Here is a 17,767-nt window from a genome sequence, read left to right on the forward strand (position 1 = left end):
TATATATGTATATACACATCTTTGCGCGTGTGTGTATATATGAGATTTGGTTGGGTTTGTTTGGTTTGAATTCTGTAGAAAATGGCAAATTGCCCCCCACCCCCCCTTTTTTTCTTTTTTTTTTAACCAGAATGGGGGGAAAAAAAGATCCTAAATTCTTGGAACTTCCAGATTTCTGTTGCCCCAAAAGGGACGGTTTGAGAGCACGACTATTGCTGTACAAAAAAAAAAAAATATCTTGTAAATCTTGTATAGTGCCCCAAAACTCGATGTAAATACCCAGAATGTCCAGGCCAAGAGCCAGGAGCCATCGGTGGCTCCGTTAAAAGTTAAAACCACTTCAAATTTTCCCCTCCCAAGAGAAAAATATGGAAGAAAATCGGAATTATCCTGCCTTGTTTCCAGCCATTTTGGGGGTCATGGGCACGAAAATCTCCTTGTGGTCCCTCGCTGTCAGTGGAGGACGACTCAGGGGGAGGTGACCGGTCCCTGGGGCTGCCGTGCCGGGGAGAGCGGCGGTTTCTCTTGTCGGTGATAAAAAAACAAAAACAAAAACAAAAACCCTCGCCGGCTTCTCTTTTAAAAAAGAAAAAAGTTGTAAAAAAAAAAAAAAAAGGAAAAAGAAATAAGAAAAAAAAAAAAGCGTGAGCGAGTGATGATGGTACTTGAGCTGATGCACAAGGAATCTCTCAGCAGATATTGCCACCGCACTCGCCAGGAGAGGGTTCCCGGTGGGAAATCCAAACCGGCTCGGCATCACGGCAGCTCGCTGGTGTCTCTGGATGCTTGGAGAGATGATCTTCGTAGGGCGAGGCTCAGCCGCAGGCGCCGTCGCCCTCCTCTTCCTCACGGAGCCGGTCGAGCCAGCAGTGCCTGTGCCAAGTGGAGCTGGCGTTTGGTGCGTCGGCGTAAGATCCTGAATCCAGGTGCCAGGACGGATCTCTGATCAAACCGAGATGGGAGAGGAACGGCCAGCGAAGAGCACGGCACTGGCAGTGGCAACCGCCAGGCTGTGGTGGTTGTAGGTGGAACCTGGGAGCCTGCGTGCCAGCATCCCTGCGGCTCTGCTCTGTGTCTGTTCCTGCCAAGGGTGGCTGGGGTTTGCTGGTGGCGTCGAGGCCTCGAAACCGCGGCGTTACCGGTAGGCAGGAGGCCGCGGGGGATCCTGGCCTTGGAGCAGTGCTGACACTGATGCAGCGGCTGAGAGCGGGGCTGACGCGGGCGGCTCTCCCATCCGGTTCACCCCAGGGCTGCGGCGTGCGGCACAGCGTGTGCTGGCTGGGCGGTAAGACATTGGCGCTGGAGTGAGCCAGATCCTCCTCCGAGAGCCGCCAGGGCTGGGACTGGCTTTGGCCAATATCTGCTGAGAGACCAAAACGTTCACCCCGAAGTACCTTGACGAAAGAAGAAAGTTTTATTCCTCTTATTTTTTTAATGAAAGAAAAACAAAAAATAAAGCAAACCATGCACTTTAGGCAGCCCAGCGTGGGGCTGCCGGCGCCTGGGGGGGGTCGTGTTCCCCCCCTCTCCCTTCCTCTGCGGCCGGCGGGGCGGCATCGGGAGACGCCGGGGAGCGGCCGGCGGTTGCCGAAGGCAGGTCCTGGATTTTACCACTAGCAAAGACGACGCCCGACGTGACGAACTCCTCATGCTAGCGAGCACTCCTTACCGTAGCAGATTTTTGCAAATGGAGTTTTACAAGTCTATATTTAAAGAATTGTATGTTTGTAACAAATAAAAAGTATGCGGAAAAGTGAATGAAAAACCCAGCCTGGCCACGTCTTGCTCCTCTGGGGGGGGGGGGGGAGCGGCCCTGGGGGGCTCACTGGTGCCACCGTCACAGCACGGAATGGGGTGGGCAGGGTCAGTGGTGGCCCTGGGGTGTTGTGGGGGTGTTTTGGGGACCCTCGGGGCTCTGCAGGGGGGGGCAGCGTGGGGACATCGAGGCACACCTTGTCCCTAAGCAGGGTGCTGTCCTCAGGGGGGGTCCCCAAAGCCAGAGCAGCTGCTGGGGGCACCGCAGGGAGAGGGGGGGCACGAGAGGCTGGCACCGGGGGGTGGGAGGAGGGTTTGGCACAGCACATGTGTGTTGCGTGTGTCACGGCTCATGCAGGCACACTGGCATGCACAGACTGGCCTGGCGAGCCACATGCACGGCACACATGGCTGCGTGGTGTGTGCGCAGGCATGTGCAAGGCATGCACACGGCTGCGTGGCGTGTTCACCACCATGTGTGTGGCGTGCAGCCCGTGCCAGGCAGGGTGTCGGCAGTGCCATGGGGTCCCTGGCAGCGAGGCCGGTGTGCGGTGACGCAGGCGCCGCAGCCCACACCGCATTTAGCTCTGCGGCTCCCTGCGGGCACGAGCTCATCTGAGGACACGAGCGAGCGGGAGCCGCCTGCGCATGAGCCGCCGCCACCACACCGCAGCCCCGCCGCCGCCTGTCCCCGGCGCTGCGGGCAGCCGAGGCCTGGCCTGACCCCGTCTTCGGGGACTGCATCCCCACCGACTGGGACCCTCGCCCCTCAGGGAGCGGCTGGCAGCGTGCTGGGGACCCCCTCCTGCATGTCCCCTGGATGCCGCTGTGGGCAGCTGCTTTGCCCCTCCTCCACGACGGAGCTGGGGGGCTGGGGGGGGGGCACTGCGACAGCTGGGGGGCCCCAGGCACACAGAAGGCGCCTGCAGCAGCTGCTGTCTGTGGGGCAGGTGCAGGCAGCATTCTCTCCAGCGTGGGGAGCGGGAGCAGCCGGGGGGTGGGAGGTTTGGGGCCCCCAGCAGGGTCACCCGGGCACCCCTGAGCCCCTCTGCAGCAGCTGCAGCGAGGGGCAGGGGCGGCACAGTGCCCCCACCCAGTGCTAGAGAGAAACTGAGGCACGGGGCGAGGTGTGCAAGTCCAGGTGCCGGTGACAGCCAGGGTGGGACAGTGACAGTGTGAACGTGCCTTCCTCATCCCGCTTCTCTCCTCCTCCCCAGCCCGGCGCTCTCCAACCTGCTCCGTGGTCTCCTCTCTCGGCGGAGCCAAGGGGCAGGGCAGGCTCCAGGGCTCCTTCCACCATCCCACGGGCCTGTTCAGCTCCCGAGGCTGCTCCTGTCAGGCAATGAGCCTCGCTCTCTCAATCCTGAGGTTTCTTTTACAAAATTAACCTTGTCACGTAAATTGGGTTCAGCTCGATGCTGGAATAGGCTCATCAGAGGAAATAAGTTTTTATTTCCCATAACACACTCTGACCTGACACACCACCAACCCCCCCTGCCCCCATGACAGTCTGCACCAGGAATTCTGGGGGGCTTTTTTAGGCCAATTCATCCCCGCCTTCACCAGCCACTTTTGCCTCTTGGTGCTCCCTGCACCTCGAGCCCTGGCCCAGGTCCCCCCCCGGGTCTGCCAGGCCGGTCAGCGTTACCTCGCTGCCGCTGCCCTTATCTTACCGGGCAGGACCAGCCTTTATTTCTGTAATTCCTGTAAAAACACACGGGGAGGGACGCAAAGGCGCCGCCGGGCCTGGGTGCCCCCACCGGGCACCGCCGCAGCCAATCTGTCACTGAGATTTCAGCCGCCCCGGGCTGCGTCCCGGGCACAGGCCCTTGGGCTGGCCGCGGAGGCGACGGCCGGGCCAGAGGGCCGCCCCGTGTTGTCCCCCCGAGGAAGGCGGAGGGGTGGGGGCGGCCCCGGGCCCTGTCAAGAGCCGAGACCCGCTGCCCCGGCAGACCCCGGCCCGCTGCCCGGGCCCTGACGGGGACCGTGACAGCGGAGAGGGGCCTGAGGCCGGCCGGTAAAGGCGGTGGAGGCGGGCAGCCCCCCCGCCCCCGCCTCCGCCTCCGCCCCCGCCCCGCTTCCCTCTGCTCCGCTCCCCTCCCCTCAGCGCCGCATCCGCCCCCTCCCCCGCTCCGCGCAAACAAACAACACGAGGGGCGGGGGATAAAATGGGCGGGAAAGGCTTCTCTCCTCTCACTGGCCCTGCGAACTGTCTATCCGTTCAGCCCCGCCTCTATCCAGACGGGCAACTCTTTCTATTGGTGGGCTCTACGTCACTCCATTGTACCGCCCACTGGTTCGGAGCCGCCGGGCACGCCCCCCGCCCTCACCCTTGCGTGCCGTGTGCAAAGGAAAAACAGCCGTTACACGGGCCGCGGGGAGGAGCTAGGTGTCGGCAGGCAGGCGGCAAGAAACGGCGTCATGATTGGTGCTAGAGAGGTGTTCAAACTAGTATGCGATGCCTTGATTGGCTCGAGCCCGCCGCGGCAGGCCGGGCTCCCTCCTCGCGCTCGGGCGGGTTATTGTCTGGCGGCTCCTGAGGCGGCTCCAGCGCGGACTCAGGACCGGAGCTTGGGCGGCAGCGGCGGCACCATGGTGAGTGGCGGGGGCGGCGGTCGGTCCCGGTCCCGGTCCGGTCCCGCTGGGCGGGTGGGTGGGCGGCCGGGGCAGCCGGTACTGGGGCCGTCGGGAGGCCGAGGCTGGGGGGCGCCGCTCCCCCGCGGGGCCGGAGCGGCTGTCCGCGGGCCCGAGGCTGACAGCGGCGCCCGGGCGGGGCCGGAGCCGCCGCTGTCAGCGGGGAGCCGTGTCCCGGGGCGGGAGGCCGGGGCGGCGGGAGACGGGCGGCTCCTGCGCCGGGCTCCGTCAGCGATCCGTGACCTTGGGCACGGCGCCGTGGCCGACGCTGCCCGGGAGCCTCCCGCTGAGCGGGTCTCGCCAGGGGTCGCCGAGAGCCCAGAACCGCTGCCGCCGGGGTGTGACCGAAGCCCGGGGCCGCCGTGACGGCGGTGCCAGGCCCGCCGGGAGCGGGTCTGTGCCGCCTCCCGGCAGCTCGGGCCGGCGGGGGCGAGCGGCGAAGCCCGGGGCTTCCCGCCGCTGTCGGGGGCGCTCCCGGGGCGGCTGGCGGGCGCCCAGCGCCTTTATTTCACCGGTTACAGCGTCGGAGAGGGGCAGCTGCCGCTTCGCAGCAACTTTCCGGGGTTATTTATGTTAAGAAGTTGCTCGCGGAGTGAGGGAACGACTGTCAGGGGCGTGAGGCCGCCGGGCGGGGCGGGGAGGGGGCGCCTGTCAGCGGCCTCTGCCCCATGGAGCGTTCCGTTTCCATCGTTTCCATTCCTAACGGGCATCCCTGCACGCGCTGGCTCCCGGCAGAGCTCGCTGCTGGCTTCCCAAGGAAAAGTCTGGCTCCCGGGGGGGCGGGGGGTTTAATTTTCCCTGCAGCCTCGGTGGTGTGGCCTGGTGTCTGGAACTTGGGGAAGCCGCGGTTGTTGGGTGCGTACCCCGTGTTCGGGATACGGGATAGGAGGTTCCCGGGCAGCGGATAAGGGCCCGGTTCACTGAGGGTAACGTGGAAATGCTCTGTGAGGTTATGCAACCCTCACAGCAGAAAACCTGCGCTGAAGGATATCTTGTAACTTGTGGCAATAGATAAAAAGTTGCTTTTTTGAAGTATTTTAGTCCTGTCTGAAGCAACAAGAAGAAAAAAAAAAAACCAAACCAGTTTGCCTGCTGCAGGAGATGCGGTGCGTTAACTCCAGCGAGGTTTCAGTCTGGGAATGTGCTTCCAGCGAGCGACTTCTTTGGGGAGAAGGGAAGGAGACGTTGTGTTCCTGCACCCCTCAGCATGGTCCCCTCCAGAGGAAGAAGTGAATCGCTGCTGTCCCTGACCCGCCGAAGCCCCCGCGAGCATCACTGCCTGAGGAGGAGGAGATCTCCACGCTGCAAACGCGGTGGTGTTCGACAGGGAGCCCTCATTTCTCTGCTGGGATCAGAGCCGTGAGGGGGGTGAGCTTCCGCAGGGAGCCAGTGGCAGCTCAGCTGTGGTAAACTGTTGCAGCGTTTCCTCTGCAAGCCCAGCAGAGGGTTTAGATGTTGGTGAAGATCGAGAGAAACCTTGAGACTTCCGCTGTGAGAGTTCTCTTCCCTCTTTTTAGTCAAATGTCATGTAAAGAACCATCAGGTGGGCAGCCGCTAGCTGGAAAAATTGACGGAGAAGTGGGAAAGTTCACAGCTGGCTGATAAAAGCCCTCAGTGTGAACAGCTGGGGCTTTTCCCAGAGATGTCTTTTATTTCTAGAGTGAGGAAACATTCCCAGATCCCCCTTCGTGATTTTTGAAGTTGTATTGAGTGATGTTTTCTACTGATAAAAGTAACTCCTTGATGCTTCACTGCAGCAAAGGCAACATCAAGCCACTGCTTCAAAGCGTTTCTGGATGTGTCTCCAAGTCATCCCTCAGCCGCTCTCCTAACAAGCCAGAGCTTCTAAAGCCGCTCCCGTCCTGGTGTCAGCTGCCAAAACACTGTGTGGGTTTGCCAGGTGCCAGCGTTCCCACAGCTGGATCTCTGCTGGCAGCCCTGGCGCTGCTGCAGGGAGGAACCCACCTGCACTTGGTGCCGTGGGATGCTGGCCCAGCTTTCCTGCCGACCTCGCCCAGCACCGCTCCGCTTGTTTTATCACCTCCAGATTAAGTATTTCCCCCTTGTGATTTTTTTTTTTCCAATTGTTTGAGTTTAAACTGGGCCAGCGCTCTCCAACTGGTGCAAGTGTGTGGTGGTAACTTTCAGCTCGGTGGGATGGGACGTGGATCTTGGACATCCCTGTCTTAACCAGTGTCTTAAGGATTAGTGTGCTCAATTAACGTCACCTCAGCCTCCTGGGGATCTCTGGATTCTGCGGTTTGTCCCAAACGAGTGGGAAAGAGCTGGTGGCAGCTTTCAGCTCCCTTGCAGTGAGCCATAATTCCTTCTTTTTAGAAGGGGATTGAGATCGTGGGATCAGTATGTGGTGTGACAGCGGGGATTACAAGTATCCAGCATGTTTTAGGGCTCTGCTTTCCCTCTGCAGTGGCTGTACGGGGGCTTCTCTGTTCAACTCAGGCTGGGAGACTTAATTTTTGTCGTTATAGTCACTGCTGTTTCTTAAATGGACCAGATTTTGGGTTGGTAACGTTGTCTTTCACATGGAGGGTGTAGGTTCTTTCTGACTGCCCTGTGCGTTCACCTCTGTTAGAAACAGCTCGTTAACTATTAGTGATGTCACGGGTTTTTTTCAAGATCCCTTGAATTGATCGATTTCTTGAAGGTGGATAGGAGAAAGCCTGGCACACCTAAGTGCGGTTCTTCCTTGTTTTTCAGTTGCTTTCAAACTCATGGGCTTTGGGGTTTCACTCGCCTCCCACAGTGCAGTTTTCATTAAATCCGTTATTTCTGTGGTTCCCTGATGACTGGCTGCTCCGGACCAGGAAGGGAATTGCCCCTGAATTCCGCAGGCCTGGGTTGCACATTCCTACGTACAGAAGCAGTATCCTGCTGTGTGACCTGTGTCGCCGCGCGCGTTCGGAGTGGGGAAAACGAATCTGAAATCAGGCTGTTCCTGTGACTGCTGCTGCCAAAACCCCAGACCGGTTCTTTGGGCTGGTTTCCCCCTTTTTGGCATTTTCTGGAAAAGAACAGGAATAGCAGTAGCGGGAATTGAGGGATGGGGACCTGGGACCGTGAAGCAGCTAGCTGCCTTAGCCCTCAAACCCCTCTTGTCCCCTTGAATTTGCCTTGTTTCAGGGTGTTTAAGAGGCTGCAAGTTTCCTGCAGCAGCAGAAAGTGTGTTTGCCTCTGGATTACAGTGCAGCAGGTCTCTCTGGATTAATTAAGATTAATTAATAGGTGCGTTACTGTCTTGCAGGCTGGTGGTAAGGCGGGAAAGGACAGTGGGAAGGCCAAGGCAAAGGCAGTGTCGCGCTCACAGAGAGCTGGGCTGCAGGTAAGGCACAAGAGGTTCACGACCTCATTGTAAAACGTGACTTTCTGAGGAAAAACTTCCACTTCTGGGAGGCAGATTTTCCCAAACCCTCTTTTTTTTTTTTCTTTTCTTTTTTTTTTTTTTTCTCCCCCCAGAGGGTGAGAACCTAATATTTAGTGACTTGTGTTGTCATTATGGAGTGACAAGGACCCCTGGGCTCTCAGGGCTGTTTGCTCCCAGCTGTGCCCTGACTGGGGCAGGATCTGTGTCTCCTACAGGGAGGAGGGTGTGAGGATTAATTTGGATAATTATCTTGAAATCCCATGGGGAAACGGTAAACTGTCAGTTGGTCCTGTGTCTCCCTCAGCCACGCCCTCGTTAAAGCTCATGTTAATGTTACAGGAGCTCCTGGAAGCTGCAGGCGCACAGGGTGGGGAGTTGCTCGAGCCAAAATCAGCAGTGTGGGGTGTAATTATGCAAATGCATGGGGAGCTGTAGGTGTTAACGAGGTGTTGATTCTCCCACCCCAGTTCCCCGTGGGCCGGATCCACAGACACTTGAAGACTCGCACCACCAGCCACGGGCGAGTTGGTGCCACCGCTGCTGTCTACAGCGCTGCCATTCTCGAGTACCTCACTGCCGAGGTAGGTCCCAGCGTTTGCCTTGCTCCCTAAAAAAATAAAAAAATATTTCAAAAAATTGTTTCCCTTGGGATCCCGAGTGTCTTCCCGATTTCTTGGCAGGTGCTGGAGCTGGCAGGCAATGCTTCAAAGGATCTCAAAGTCAAGCGCATCACTCCCCGTCACTTGCAGCTGGCGATCCGCGGCGATGAAGAGTTGGATTCCCTGATCAAAGCCACCATTGCCGGTGGAGGTGGGTATCGTCCTCCCTGCCCCTTCCCTCATTCCTGGCCCTAACTGGGAATTTTAGTGGGAAGAAGGGGAAAATATAGGGAAAAGGAACAGGAATTTGACAGCAATGATGGATACCGGAGGCTCGCTGCTTCCCTGGATCCTGCTGGATCAAGCGGGAGGAAACATTTGTGCTGGGTTATTGTAAAACTCTGCTGGGAATTGAGGATTTCTCGGAGCTTTTTGGGAAGCCTGCAAGCATCTGATGGGAATCCTCCTCCTCTCTCCACAGGTGTTATCCCCCACATCCACAAGTCTCTGATCGGAAAGAAGGGACAACAAAAAACGGCGTAGAGAGGAAAAAAACCAGCAGCCCACTCCCTCCCGTCGTCGTACTGTACCTGGGACAGAAGAAATCTTGGGGATACGTGGAATATTTTTAAGGAATAGTTCAAAGGAAGAGCATAGACAATTGACTGTAGAGGGAAGAAAACATTGGTATGGGCTTTAGATTCAAAGTGTGACAGCAGTTGTCCCCTGTCAGGTGGCAGCAGTTGGGGTGGTGGTCGAGGGGCTTGGCTGCTCCCCTGGGTTTTATACAAAAATGGAATGGATAAACCATTTTTTACAAAAAAAACCCCATGCCTCTCCTTGGGGCTGGTGAGGGGGGAAGGCGCGAGGGGGGGGTTCGGGCTCTCGGGGCTCGCGTAGGGGAAGGGGGGCCCGGGGCCCCTCCGCTGGCACCGGGCAGAGGGAGTGCCCCGGCACGGCGCGCGCCAGATGCAAATTAGCCCCCGCCCATATGCAAATCACCCAGCATGGCGCTGCCCCGCCCTCTATGCAAACAACGACGGGCGGGGCGGCTCTCAGGGCTCCGCCCCCCGGCCCCACATGGCCGGGGAAGCCCGGGGCTGCCCCGGCCCCGCTGACCCTGGGGCAGGGCGCCCCCTGTCCCGGAGCATCTGTCCTGGGCCTGTGGGCGCCCCGGCTGTCCGGCCGGCCTCGGCACTGGGGACACTGTCCTGGGTGTCCACCAGCCCTGGGCCCGCGGGTGCCGCCTGCCCGGGGCCGTGGCTCCCTGCCCCGGCCCGCCGGGGCTCCTGTAGAGCCGTGTCCCGGCACAAGCAGCCCGACCCCGGGTCTCTGCGTGGTCCCGGGGAAGGGACGGGTGGGTGTGGAGGGCGGATGGAGCCGGGGCGGCCGCAGCTCTGGCAACACGGGTGTCCGGTTGCATCAGGTGCAAGGAGGCCCTGTTGGCCCCTGGCCCCGGGCGCTGTCTGCCACCCTGTCGCCGCCTCGGCCCCGTCCCGCCGGGCTGCAGCGTCTGGGCTGCCCCGCGGAGCCGGTACCTTCGGGGCCGGGCCCGGCCTGTGCAGCCCTGGTCGTGGTGGTGTGGCCGCCGCTGTCACAAGATGGCGGCGGGAGGTGTTAGGGTGGGGCGGGCGGCGCTGCGGCGGGGCAGGCGGGGCCGAGGGGCGGGCGGGCTGCCCGGGGGAGGGCGGCGGGGCGCGGGGGGGCGGCCGCGGGGGGGCGGCGGGGGCGGCGGACCGCACAATGGCGGGGCCGTTCATCCCGCAAGATGGCGGCGGCGGGGAGGGGCCGTCCTTGCAGCCCGCGGGCGACGCACCGCGCAGGCGCGCCCCGCGCTGCCCGAGAGCGCACGCGCACGCCGGCCCGCGCCTCGCGCCGCCGGCCCGCGCGGGAGGCTCCATGCGGCCGCGACGGGGGACGACGACGGGGGATGTCGGTTCGCACCCGCCCCGCTGCGCTCTGCGGGGAAGGCGGAGCGGTTCGGCCGCCCTGTCAGTACCGGTCAGCGACCGGGAGCCGCGGGCAGCTTGGGAGTCCGCAGCGGGAAAGGCTGCGCTCGGCGTTACATAACGCGCCTCCCCCGCCCGCCGGCAGTGGTTGCGCCGCCCCGCCCCCGCGGCGCGTTCGGCTCTCTCCAATGGCGGCGCGACGCGGAGGGGCGGGGCGAGGAGGATATAAATAGAGGCGGGTCGGTGGGCGCCGCGCTCAGTCCGCCGCGGCCGTTACAGTGTCCAGCCGCTTCTTGCCGCGCCCGCGCTCCCTCCCGCCGCCGCTCCGCTGCCGTCGTCATGAACGGACAACTCAATGGCTTCCACGAGGTGTTCATCGAGGAGGGCACCTTCCTGTTCACCTCTGAGTCCGTGGGCGAGGGGCACCCAGGTGCTGGGCCGCGGCGTTGCGGCGAGCGCGCAGGCGCGGCTCGGTGCTGCGCGGCTGTCTCGGGGCGGGCGGGGGGCGGCGGCGGGGAGGGGGCGGATGCCCGGCGTTGTTGGGGGGGGGGGACGCAGGGAGGTGTGTGGGGGGGGGGGGGCGGTGATGCCAGCGGGCGCGCGCGCAGTGCGGGACGGCGCGCGCCGCATTGCGGGCCTCGGGCGCGCACGTGCTTCCCGCGTGGGGCGGGCGGGGGGGAGGGGGGGGGGGGCACGGGTCACGGCACGACGCGCACCGGGGTGGGGGTGGGGGGGATGGGGGTCTCATGGGATGACGTAACCGAGATGCCCCGGGGGCCGCCGTGACTCAGCCGTGACTAAGCAGCTCCCGGAGGGTGGCAGGGCCGGTGTGTGCACCCCACGCGCCCGTGGTGTCACCCGTGTCGTCCCCCCCCCCCCCCCCCCGGCGGATGGCGGAGCCGCGGGGCTCCCCTGGGGGGACCGGGTCGCCGTGGGGCCGCTGGGGCCGTGACAGGCCGGGGAGGGGCCGCTCCCACCCCCTCCCCTGCCGCAGCTCCCCACAGCCTGTTGGGGGACCCTGGCTCTCCTGCCCCAACCGCCCCCGCGGAGTCCCACGTCCCCCGTCCCCCCCATGGGGACCCCTTGCCTCTCCTGCCCTCCCAGCACTATACGCCCGGAGCACCCTGTCGGCCCACCCAGGGGCTGCCTGGTGCTGCCCCCCGCCCCTGGAGTGCCGGGACCCCCGTGGGGGCTGTTCCAGGCCCCCCCGAGCCGCCCAGCCGCGGTGCCAGGCTGTGCCGGGCTCGCTCCCGGCCTTTGTGCTCGCCCCTTTCGGGCGCGTGACTGCGAAGCCGCCCGGACAGCTGCCACCCCCCTGCCCGCCGCCCCCTGAGCCCCCCACTGCCCCCCGAGCCCCCGCAGCCTGGATGTCCCCCCTACAGGGCACCCCACATGACCCCAAGCCCCCGCTGCCCCCCCCCCCCCCCCCCAGCGTGGCTCGCTCCATCACATCTGCAGGCACCCGCAGCACCCATGGCGTAACCTTCTGGCCGATCTGGGGGTACATTTGGGGCTCCCCCCCCTCCCCCCCAACACTGGGAAGGTTCCTTGTACCCGAGGTCACACGCTGGCACACGGGACGGGGAGTCTGGCACCCGTCTGCGGGTGTAAGGTCCGGTTCCTCGCTCCTTCACCCCGAGGAGCAGCCAGGGAAGCCACCTCCCTCTCCCGGAGGTGCTGCCTCATCCCTCCCGAATCCGGCCCGAAAGGTCGCCGCCAAGGACGTCCGCGGTCCCGGAGAAGTTGCTTATTCACGGCCGAGCCCCGAGCAGCCCTCGGGGAGTGGGAGAGGGGTTTTCCCCCTCCCAGAATCAGACATCCCGGCTCCCAGAGGAAACGGGGAATCTGGTGGGAGCTGGCTGGGCACGCTGCGGGGCAGCTGTCGGGATCGGGGCCCCCCCAGGAGCTGGGGGCAGAGCTGCTGGAATCTGGCACCCGCTGGATTGGGAAAGCCGGGGCTGGAGAAGGGGGTGCCAGTTGGCAGTGCTGTAGGTGGCCGAGCCCAAGCTCTGACCCGACTGTAACTGGAGCTTAACTGGTAAATGCCAGAAATTCCAGGCTAATAAGCCGGCGTGGGGACAAGGCGAGGGCTGTGCGCGCCGCTGGAGGCTGCCGGCTTAAGGGGCGGCTCGTGCTCGGCTCCGGGTGGTTCCCGGCGTAGCACGGGCTCGGCTGTGCCGAGGGATCGTGGCTCAGGAAGGAAGGGCCGTGCCGCTGTGACAGCCTCGTGCTCTCTGTTCCCCTCCAGATAAAATCTGCGACCAGATCAGCGATGCTGTCCTGGACGCTCACCTCAAGCAGGACCCTGACGCCAAGGTGGCCTGCGGTGAGTCGCACCCTGGGGACACGCGGACATGCTGGTGCTGGCTGGGTGACGCCGGCGCTGACGTCCTGTTCCCTTTCAGAAACGGTAGCAAAGACGGGGATGATCCTGCTGGCAGGGGAGATCACCTCCCGGGCCGCCGTCGATTACCAGAAGGTGGTCCGGGACACCATCAAGCACATCGGTTACGACGATTCCTCCAAAGGTACGTGCCGGGGGACGTTACAGCTCACCTCCAGCGCAGGTTTTGGTGCGCCAGGCTCACCGCTGCCTCCGCTGTGCCCCAGGCTTCGACTACAAGACGTGCAACGTGCTGGTGGCCCTGGAGCAGCAGTCGCCTGACATCGCCCAGGGTGTCCACCTGGACCGCAGCGAGGAGGACATCGGTGCCGGGGACCAGGTGAGCCCCTGCGCCGCGTGAGCTGCCACGGTTCAGCCAGAGGGATTGTAGCTTCACCGCAGCCTCCCTCCGCTGCAGGGCCTGATGTTCGGTTACGCCACGGACGAGACGGAGGAGTGCATGCCCCTCACCATCGTGCTGGCCCACAAACTGAATGCCAAGCTGGCCGAGCTGCGGCGTAACGGCACCCTGCCCTGGCTGCGCCCCGACTCCAAGACACAGGTGAGGGCCCCGCCTGGCCTTGTCGTGAGCACCTGGTGCCTTGGGGGTCCCAAAGGCCACTCCCGAGTCCCCAGCCTGACCGCCCCGGCGTTCCCCCCGGCAGGTGACAGTTCAGTACATGCAGGACCGCGGTGCTGTCATCCCCATCCGGGTGCACACCATCGTCATCTCGGTGCAACACGACGAGGAGGTGTGCCTGGACGAGATGCGGGACGCGCTGAAGGAGAAGGTGATCAAGGCGGTGGTGCCGGCCAAGTACCTGGACGATGACACCATCTACCACCTCCAGCCCAGCGGGCGCTTTGTCATCGGTGGCCCCCAGGTACGGTGGTGTTTCCCGGCGAAGCTGTACCTGTACCGGCACGGTGGTGGTGGCACCATGGTGACGGTGTTGTCCCTGGCAGGGTGACGCTGGGCTGACCGGCCGCAAGATCATTGTGGACACTTACGGGGGCTGGGGGGCCCACGGCGGCGGCGCCTTCTCGGGGAAGGATTACACCAAGGTGGATCGCTCGGCTGCCTACGCCGCACGCTGGGTGGCCAAGTCCCTGATCAAGGCCGGGCTGTGCCGCAGGGTGCTGGTTCAGGTGGGTGCAGGCAGGTCTCCCCCTCCCCCTGCTTGTGACGGGGGGTCCTCGGACTTAATCTGTGCTTTTTTTTCCCCCCCAGGTCTCTTATGCCATCGGGGTGTCCCACCCCTTGTCCATCTCTATCTTCCACTACGGCACTTCCCAGAAGAGCGAGCGTGAGCTGCTGGAGATCGTCAAGAAGAATTTCGACCTCCGTCCCGGGGTGATCGTCAGGTAACGGGTGCTGGAGAAGTGGGGGGACACGCGCCACTGTGAGAGGAAAGGTTGGGGGGGGGGACACAGCGGGGTGGTGGCGGCGCGTGGGGGTCCCCTCCCCGGAGCAGCCGTGGTCACCGCCTGGCGCAGCTGGAACCGGCGCGGAGAGCCGCTCGTGCCGGAAGATAAAAGCGCTTTCGGGCGCGGACGGGGGTAAGTATCCACTGAGAGCCAGAGCGCTTGGAGCTTCTCGGGAGTTGGTGGGCGCGGGGCAGCCCGGGAAGCTCCAACCGCCCCCCGGGGATGGGGAGGAGAAGGAGGCGACGCTGCGGACCCCCGGCCAGGCAGGGAAGGGGTGAGCATACGGCCGGATCCTTTTTACTGAGTTGAGGACTTGTATATTCCAGGGATCTGGATCTGAAGAAGCCCCTCTATCAGAGGACCGCAGCCTATGGCCACTTTGGTAGGGACAGTTTCCCTTGGGAAGTTCCCAAAAAGCTAAAATACTGAAAAAAAAAGCCTTGTTAGGCTTTTTCCCCCCATTCCTGCGGGCGTAGGCTACAGAGAAGCTCGCGGGCTCTGGGGGAAAGAGCTCCTTGGTCCCCCAGGGTCTCCTGGCCCCGTGTCCCCCCCCACCTTTTCTCTCTCTCTCTCTCTCTCTCTCTCTCTCGCCATACTTCGTTTGCGTGGGGACCACGTGTGGCCTCGTGCCTCTCCCCGAGCCCCCCCGTGTCCCCCCCGCCCCGTGGCCGCCGATCACTCCGGCTTCTTTTTAAAAATCTCGTGTGACGTCTGAGCTCAGAGATGGCGAAACGCCCCGAGCGCTCCCCCCTGGCCTTGACTCTCACCGTCCCGCTGCAGGGGTGGGGGTGACATTCCGGCTCCCCCCCTTCCCCCAAGGGACCTCGCTGGTGCTGGTTTTGTTCTTAACCCGGATTTTAAACCTTTTTCTCTCGGAGGGTGCACGTTTTGGGGGAGGGGGGCGGGGAAAAGCACGGCATTAAAACTGCCCCCCTCCCCCCGCCAAACCCCCCATGCGGGTTTGGTACCGGAGGGAAATGTTTTATTGTCCTTTTGGTGGTGGTGGGGTTTTTTTTCCCTGTTTTTTTTTTTTTTTTTTAATTAAGAAAGCTGAAGTGACTCCACAACTGCACACCACGACCCCCCCCCCCCTTCCCACCTCCAGCTCAGTGGTGGGGGTGGGGGGGTGGGGGGCTCGGCTGAGCTTTATATATATATTTTTGGGGGAAAAGGGGGAGGGATTTGGCCCTTCATACTTGAACGATTTTTTCTAGCGGTGTATTTATTGTGTGCTGAGGCGCGGGGCGTGAGTACAGAGAAGCCCCCGGGCTCAGACGGCAGCTCTTGATTTTCCCGAAAGCCCCCCCCCCCCCCCCCCCCCCCCAGCACCTTCACCCCCCCTCCAGCCACCTTTCCCCCCACCTCGAGGAGGCTGAGATGGCCTCTGAATTGGGGTGAAAAAGGGGGAAATCGGGTTTGTTGACAGAGGGGGAGAGGGGCAGGCAAGTGCTGGGGCTGCCCAGCCCCGGGAGCGTGGCGCATTTGGTCGGTGTGGTACAGAGAAGCCGGCTTGTTTACCTGCCCATCCCGGGGGGCCGGTGCCCCCAGAAGTGCCTTGGTGGGGTGGGAGTGATGGTGGGGGGGCTTTCTCTTTTTTTTTTTTTTTTTTTCCCTCCCCCCCCCCCCCCCCTTTAATATTTTTCTGGAGGTTTTATTACATTTGTTTCTATTTCACCAATTCCAAAAAGAAACTCAAGAAATCTCAATAAAAAACTGCTGGGTGAGACAGCACCTGCCTCAACCTGTGCTTGCGGGGGGGGGCTTAAAAAATGGAGGTTTTTTGGGGTGCTCAGAGCTCAGGGCCCCCCTGGCCCTCCCTGTGGCCATCGGGACGAGCCTCCTCTTCCTCACCACGCCAGTTGGCGAAGGTCACCTCCTGTGCCAGCTGCTGCGGCGGCGGCCGGCCCAGCGCCAGGTTCCGGAGGGAGATGCAGGTCATCAGCGCGCTGCGAGGGTTTGGGGGGGGGGTCAGTGCCGGAGAAGGGGGGACGTTAAGGGGAAGGGAGGGGGAAAAAGGGTGATTTTTGGGGCTCACCTGCGGCGGAAGAGGTAGAATTTCTTGCGGAGGAAGCGGTGGAGGCGCTGGGTCCAGCTGGCATCACGCCGCCGGCTCTGCTCCTCCAGCCGCCGCTGCCGCCGCAGGAACGCCGTCACCAGCGGGTCGGACGGGGTCCCCTCGGCCAGCGGCTCCCCCAGGATGGGCCGCAGCTCCGGGGGCAGCGGCTCCGTCTCTGCAGGGGCATAAAGTGGGGGGTGAGCCGGGGGGGGGAGCCCCTGAGCCCCCCCGCAAGCCCCCAGCCCCGGTGCTCACCGGTGCCGTTGCGCACGCGGTCCCGCAGCTCCTGCAGCCGCGTCAGGTTGCGCTCCAGCGCCAGCGCCGTCGTGTTGACGTAGAGGTACATGTAGCACGAGGGCTCCGGCGATACCGTGTGTACCTTGTGGTACTGCCCCGCCGGCAGCTGGGCGGGCAGGGGCCGTCAGCAGCCCTGGGGGGACCCCCTGCGCCCCCCAGCCCCGTCCCCCCAGCCCCTCACCTGCATCCCCTCGCCCTCCCGCAGCGAGCGGTTGTGGTGCTGCTCCACCAGCTCCACCAGCACTTCTCCCCGCAGCACCCGCAGGCTGGTGTTACCCAGGTCCTCGCTCACAAAGTTTTCCAGGTGCAGGCCTGGGGGAGGGAAAAAGGGTGTACAGCCCCCCTAGGGTGGGTGCCTGTGACCCCCCTCCCCCCCCCCCAAAGCCAGGGGGTGTCCATACCGGGGAAGTCGGCGATGAAGACGGCATCGGTGTGCCCGTCCAGCTGGTTCTCCAGCTCCTGCAGCCGCTGCCGCCAGGGCGAGAGCTCCAGCAGCAGCGGCAACAGCCAGGGCGTGCGGCTCCACGGGGACCACGGTGCCCGCACCAGGTCCACCCGGGGGTCCACCAACCTGTGGGGACAGCCCGTCAGCACCCCCACGTACCTCCCCAGCCCCCCAGATGTCGTGTCCCGTCCCCGTCCCCCCCCCCCCCCCGCCAACCTCTGCTGGAAGCGGTCGTTGATGGAGACCCAGATGTCGAAGTAGATCTGGGGCTTGGAGACGTTGTAGCGGGGCAGGAGGCGGCTCAGGCACAACGAGTATTGCTTCAGCATGTCCGCGTGGTCCTTCCAGCGCCGGCTCTGCGTGAACACCTGCCCGGGGAGGGGGTCCCGTGGGTGGCTGGGTGATGGGGACGCCCTCCGTGACCCCCCCCCCCCGCACCGTCTCGGTGTCCCAGCTCACCCCCGGTTTGAGGTAGCCCACCTCCCCGGTGAGCCCGTCCCGGTACGTGATCTTGACGTGCTGGTGGTAGCGGGAGTGAACCATCATGTCCCAGGAGTAACCGTACAGGCCGTTGGTCCAGTTGTTGTAGCCCTGGCGGGGACGGGACACGGTGTCACTGTTCCCACCCCAAGTGACAAGAAGGGGATGGGGACCCCCGAATCCCCCCCTGGGCGACCCCCCTCCCACAGCCCTTGTGCCTGTGACCCCCCAGCACTGAGTCCCTGCCCCATCACTGTGCCCTGCCCCCCATCCTCAAGCATCCTTTCCCCCCCTCCGTGTCCCCAAGAACACCCGTGTCCCCAAAAATACCACCATGTGCAAAAAAAAAAAGCCTTCAC

At 63.2% G+C, this 17,767-nt stretch overlaps 3 protein-coding genes across 3 annotated transcripts; 2 read left to right on the top strand and 1 right to left on the bottom strand.

The window, feature by feature from the left end:
- Positions 1-4,161: 4,161 nt before the first annotated feature.
- LOC119140364 (histone H2A.V) lies at positions 4,162-9,198 on the top strand. The gene is made up of 5 exons (XM_037371651.1): positions 4,162-4,350; positions 7,652-7,729; positions 8,239-8,352; positions 8,452-8,581; positions 8,852-9,198. The coding sequence occupies exons 1-5, from the start codon at positions 4,177-4,179 to the stop codon at positions 8,911-8,913; spliced, it is 558 nt and encodes a 185-aa protein (XP_037227548.1). The 5' UTR covers positions 4,162-4,176; the 3' UTR covers positions 8,914-9,198.
- A 1,355-nt stretch (positions 9,199-10,553) lies between these two features.
- On the top strand, positions 10,554-14,567 carry MAT2A (methionine adenosyltransferase 2A). Its single transcript, XM_037371633.1, has 9 exons — positions 10,554-10,749; positions 12,568-12,645; positions 12,725-12,847; positions 12,930-13,042; positions 13,121-13,264; positions 13,368-13,586; positions 13,669-13,851; positions 13,934-14,067; positions 14,457-14,567. Exons 1-9 carry the CDS (start codon positions 10,659-10,661, stop codon positions 14,557-14,559), a joined length of 1,188 nt encoding a protein of 395 aa, XP_037227530.1. The 5' UTR covers positions 10,554-10,658; the 3' UTR covers positions 14,560-14,567.
- Positions 14,568-15,750: 1,183 nt separating this feature from the next.
- On the bottom strand, positions 15,751-17,679 carry GGCX (gamma-glutamyl carboxylase). The gene is made up of 8 exons (XM_037371847.1): positions 17,663-17,679; positions 17,388-17,595; positions 17,145-17,296; positions 16,885-17,054; positions 16,665-16,795; positions 16,442-16,589; positions 16,166-16,361; positions 15,751-16,076 (listed from the first exon to the last, which is right to left on the bottom strand). The coding sequence occupies exons 1-8, from the start codon at positions 17,677-17,679 to the stop codon at positions 15,920-15,922; spliced, it is 1,179 nt and encodes a 392-aa protein (XP_037227744.1). The 3' UTR covers positions 15,751-15,919.
- Between the last annotated feature and the right edge of the window lie 88 nt (positions 17,680-17,767).

This window comes from Falco rusticolus, chromosome 20 (assembly GCF_015220075.1).
Source record: "Falco rusticolus isolate bFalRus1 chromosome 20, bFalRus1.pri, whole genome shotgun sequence".
Lineage (NCBI taxonomy): Eukaryota > Metazoa > Chordata > Aves > Falconiformes > Falconidae > Falco > Falco rusticolus.

Bases quoted from the DNA above. Each gene is read 5' to 3' on its own strand.
- LOC119140364 (XM_037371651.1), top strand. From the start codon at position 4,177: ATGATTGGTGCTAGAGAGGTGTTCAAACTAGTATGCGATGCCTTGATT. The intron at 8,353-8,451 runs GTAGGTCCCAGC...ATTTCTTGGCAG, and splicing joins TCGAGTACCTCACTGCCGAG to GTGCTGGAGCTGGCAGGCAA. The intron at 8,582-8,851 runs GTGGGTATCGTC...CTCTCTCCACAG, and splicing joins AGCCACCATTGCCGGTGGAG to GTGTTATCCCCCACATCCAC.
- MAT2A (XM_037371633.1), top strand. From the start codon at position 10,659: ATGAACGGACAACTCAATGGCTTCCACGAGGTGTTCATCGAGGAGGGC. The intron at 13,043-13,120 runs GTGAGCCCCTGC...CCTCCGCTGCAG, and splicing joins ACATCGGTGCCGGGGACCAG to GGCCTGATGTTCGGTTACGC. The intron at 14,068-14,456 runs GTAACGGGTGCT...TGTATATTCCAG, and splicing joins CGTCCCGGGGTGATCGTCAG to GGATCTGGATCTGAAGAAGC.
- GGCX (XM_037371847.1), bottom strand. The intron at 17,297-17,387 runs GTGAGCTGGGAC...CTCCCCGGGCAG, and splicing joins TGGGCTACCTCAAACCGGGG to GTGTTCACGCAGAGCCGGCG. The intron at 16,362-16,441 runs GTGAGCACCGGG...ATGCCCCTGCAG, and splicing joins CCGCGTGCGCAACGGCACCG to AGACGGAGCCGCTGCCCCCG.